Here is a 4,871-nt window from a genome sequence, read left to right as displayed (position 1 = left end):
TTATAGTTGACATGCAATGTTATTCAACATCAGCTTCAGAAATACAGTGTGGTGGTCAGGCCTCTACACCGACTATGAAGTGGTCTTCCTAACAAGCCATGAGTCCATCTGGCCCCCTAAAAAATATTTACAACATTATTGATTATACTCCCCAGACTGTCTTTTCTATCACTGAGGCCATTTTGTAGTTACAAATTTGTATTGTCTTGTCCCTTCCCCTTCACTTCTTCTTATAAGGATACCCATTGTATTGGATTAGGGCCTACCCTAATTCAGTATGACCTCATCTTAAATTGATTATACTTGCAAAGATCCTATTTCCAAATAAGATCACATTCACAGACACTGAGGGTTAGGGCTGCAACATATCTTTTGGGGGAATACAAGTCAGTCTATAACAGCCCCTTGATATTTTTCTCTCTTGTTTCAATTTCTACGTCTCAGATCGATTATTCTTACTGTTGGGAAGTGGTTTGGCCAGTACAGTTTTAGTTCATTATGTTAGTTTGTGGATTAGACCTTGTATTTTTCAGGACTAACAAAGTAGTTGCTAGAATCTTCTCTCACTGTTTAAACTTTTAAATTTGTAAGCTATTAAACTTTAATCTTTTTGAACCCTATTGTTTTCAGTTTAAAAGCGCACTTGTTATCCCGTTTTCTACTCCCATAAACTTCTTCACTTTAGTAAAGCACAATCATTAAAATGATGGTATAATAGAGTACAATCCATTTTCACTTATTAATCATTTCACCCAGAAATCCACTAACATTATCTTAAATGCTGGCAAAATTAATATTCTACAAAGATTATAAAAATACAAATAGTGACTTTGGAATTAGAAGTGTATTTAGAAGTATGTAGAAGTATAGTATTTAGAAGTGTAAAAGTATTGTTTGGGCCGACTGAGTGGCGCATTGGTTAAGAGTTGGCTTGGGGCGCCAGCTCTGAGCAGAAGGGCCCCAGTTGGTATCCCACATGAGGGCCAGTGACACTGCGCTCTCTACAGCTATGATGGTGAACAACAACAGCTCAACCTGGAGCTGGGCTGCCTTGAGTAGCCGGCGACCGTGTCGGCTGCAGCCCCTGCTGCAGTGGGCTGCCGTGAGCTACCATGAATGGCTGGCACCCAGCTTGAGCAGCCGGCAGCAGGCATGAGCTGCTGTGAGCCGCTGTGAGTGGCCATCCAATGGCTGGTGAGCGCCTGCCTCACCCAGGAAAAGCGCGATGATAATACCAACATGGGCCAGTGAAGCAACGTCCTGTACAACTAGACTGAAGAACAAAAGGACAGTAATTTGTTCTCCTTTCCGGATTCCCCAACGCTGTTCCCCAGTAAAATCTTTAAAAAATAATAATAAAAATTAAAAAAAAAAGTATTGTTGATGCCTTAACTTTCAAAAAATTTTAGTATAGCAGGATTGGTAAACTGAATATAATATATTTTTTGTTTGTTTCATAGCTCAGGAATCTTGCTTTTAAGAAAATTCCCCAGAAATCCTCCCATGCCATTTGTAACGCTCAGCATGAGCTTTCGTTACCAAACCCAGTACAGAAGGATTCACGAGAAGAAAATTGGCAAGAGTGGAGACAAAGAGATGAACAGGTACAGCTAAGTAAATAAAATTCTTTTGCTTTGATTTTCAATGAATGTATGCATTTTTAAGATGGCGTACATCTGAATCTATGACACCACTGTTCTGAGTAGCTTTTAGTATTGGATTAGTTCACATCTGTTTGTTGCTTTTAATAAGAGATTCTGCTTTTCATCTGGAAAAGCAGATTGATACGTTTATTATTTTTGTTAGTTTTGAAACTTCAAAGTTATTTTGAGTTTTTGATTAATCTACCTTTTTACAAATGAGTGGAGAGATAGGTAAGGTAAAACAACAGGATTAAATTATTTTCAGTAAAAAAAACTACATTTGTAGGGCTAGAATTCTCATTAAGAATATCCATTGACAGTTTTGCTTAAAAAAGAAAGACTTAGAGGAGAAACTTTTCTTTTTCAACCTTGATGTAAAATGCTTTATACAGTTTGTTTCTTTAACCTATTTACATGATATTTTGTTTTTTTATGCCTCTGTTAAATAAATATCAGTAATAACCAAATCAAATAGATAACTTATTAAGGCCAATTTCTTCTTTTGTGTTTGGTGTCCAAGAAAACATCATACTAAGCCTGGAGTGTACTCTAGGAGTGCAGTATATATGGGAAATGAAGAGGTACTTGTTTATCTGTTAAACTGTCATTTGACCTATTGGGAATAGGAATTGCTTAACAGATGTTTGGCTTCATAGAGTGGCTGTACCTATCATTCTTGCGTTACCAGTTTTGTTTTTTTTATTTTTAATTTTTCAATTACAGTTGACATTTAGTATTATTTTATATTAGTTTTAGGTGTATAGCATAGTGATTTAACATTTATATAATTTACAAAGCGATCCTCCTGATTAGTCTAGTGCCCACCTGGCACTATCATACATAGTTATCACCATATTATTGACTATATTCCCTATGCTGTATTTTAGATTCCCATGACTGTTTGGTAACTGCCAATTTGTACTTCTTAATCCCTTCACCTTTTTCACTCAGCCCTCCAACTCCCCTCCCATTTGGTAACCATCTTGAGTTACCAGTTTTAAAACAGTTAGACTATAGTAAACTATGCTCTTAACATAAACTATATAAATTATAGCATTTGCTTTAGGATTTTGTAGTGCCTCGGGCTCATCATTAAAAAAGTTAATTATACTATGGCTAACCAAAATGGTGTTCAAAAGATATTTCCAGGCACTGGTATACTGGATAAATAATTTTGTATTATTCTAGCGATTTTATTTGATTCCTTTTTCCCCTTCCACAGCATTTTTCTGGTTTACAAATATAAATGTAATGATATACTTGTTTAGACAGTAATAGAATTCACCAGTGCCTTCACCAGAGAGAATTTCTTCCAGTGGGCCACTGGAAAATTAATGAGGGAAAGCTACTCAAATTTGCATCAAAATAAATTCCACGTAATAAGGGAACTTGAGCACAGATATTTGATTGCCCTTCTTCCTGCCCCACTGATTGCTGTCAAAATGATTTGGTAATTATGGAAAGGAAATAGTCAACTTGGCCTTGACCCTATATAAGAACAGTTGGACAGTATACCACTTGGAATTTATTTTACTGTGTGGAATAATAGATTTTAAATAGGGACCAGGCAGTGACTATATTAGGCAGAAAGCATATAATTATGGTGGGTGTTCTTTCTGACACAGTTGGGAATCATCACTATTCCAGGTAATGAGGGCTAAGTCAGACAAAAGGCTGGATATACTCGTAGACACTTTGCCTGCTATGTGGCTGTGGGTTTAAACATAAGAGGTGAATTATGCTAAAAGTTTACTACTCCTAAATCACCAGAGTGATAATTAAATTTACATCAGCTAAGCCCCAGCATAAAATCTGAAAGCTGGCATTAAACAGCAACCACCACATAGTAAAAGAACAATCCACTCCACCTACTTTATGAAAACACACTAGATCTTAGTTGATCTCATGTCAACTGAAGAAAAGTTTCTATCACGTAAAAGGAAAAGACCATTGTACTTAGTGTCCAAAGTGAAAGCACACTTTGAAAAAATTTGCTGCAGGGAACAAGAAGTTGATTTTAGATAGCATCTATTCTTTTCTTTAATAAAAACCAAGGGTCTAGAACATTTTGTAAAATTCATGGGGGGTAGTAATGTTATGTAACAAGGTGATACAATAGTCTGACATGAAAAAAGTGGCTAAGAGACAGAAATTGAAAGGAGATGGGTGAAATAAAAAATTGGAGAAGTAAAATCAGCAGAATTAGAAACTTTATTAGAGGGACTAAGAACAGAGTATACACTGAAGACAATTGAGTCAATTGTGTGAAGGAAAATTTGAGATAAATTTTGCCAATAAAATTGACATGATAGATTGGAACACAGAACTGAAATCCACTAGAGGCATAATCACTGTCCCTGAAATAAGTAGAACAGAGGGAGTCATTAAAGATAATGTTAATAAGAATTTTCCGTAAGCTAAAGACTTGAATCTAAGCTTGAAAGAACTGAAACCTTTTTTTCTTAAAGACTTTTTAATTCTTTTAAAAAGTTCTTAATTTCAAGAATGAAAAACAAAGAAATATTAGTATAAATATATGCATCAGAGAAAACAGGTTGCCTTAATATTAAGGATGAAAAAACAAGCTGGGTAGTTTAAATGCCAGAATTGAAATGTTAAGACCAGGAATTGTATCTAGCCAAAATGTCATTTGTGTGACTGCTAAAGAAATACCTTCTCAGATGTGCTAATGCTGAGAAAGCATATCACCATTATCCTTTCTGCAAGTTTTTCAGTGGTGTGCTCCTGCTAATTAAAATGCAAATCTAAATGAAGAGCACAGCAGTGGGGAAGCACCAGTGGTGAGCATTGAAGCTAGTTCAGTATAGAATTAACTGTAAATGTGGTTATTAAAGAGAACATAGCTGTATCCTGAAACTAATACAACTAATATAATGTTATATATGAACTATACTTAAAATTTTTTTAAAGAGACAGGAGTTCATGAAATATTTTTCTCATAAAATGGTTTTAAATCTGTAAATACCTGTGCTGAGGAAAAATGGAACACAGTCTCCTGGAAATTTTAGAGCTTGCCATAGTTTCAACAATCAGGAAATAAATACCAGGAAATGAGAGAACCATACAGATTTATTTCTAGTCCTAAGTTTACTCAAAGGGACTATCACAGTCATGAAAAATAGGTTGCTGAAATTGGGAGACTTGGGTGTCTTTATTTATACACACACACACACACACACACACACACACACACACACACACACACAC

The 4,871-nt window shown here is 35.4% G+C and overlaps 1 protein-coding gene across 4 annotated transcripts in view; it reads left to right on the top strand.

The window, feature by feature from the left end:
- Positions 1 to 4,871, top strand: part of GKAP1 (G kinase anchoring protein 1) — a 96,870-nt gene that overhangs the window by 23,731 nt on the left and 68,268 nt on the right. For all 4 annotated transcript variants that reach the window (XM_019628282.1, XM_019628281.1, XM_019628284.1 and 1 more), the window contains exon 4: positions 1,461 to 1,604. In XM_019628282.1, coding sequence (XP_019483827.1) covers positions 1,461 to 1,604 — 144 coding nt within the window. The remainder of the gene's footprint in view (positions 1 to 1,460; positions 1,605 to 4,871) is intronic.

The sequence above is a fragment of the Hipposideros armiger genome, unplaced genomic scaffold (genome assembly GCF_001890085.2).
Source record: "Hipposideros armiger isolate ML-2016 unplaced genomic scaffold, ASM189008v1 scaffold_777, whole genome shotgun sequence".
Classification (NCBI taxonomy): Eukaryota; Metazoa; Chordata; class Mammalia; order Chiroptera; family Hipposideridae; genus Hipposideros; species Hipposideros armiger.
This window is presented reverse-complemented; position numbering and strand designations above follow the sequence as displayed.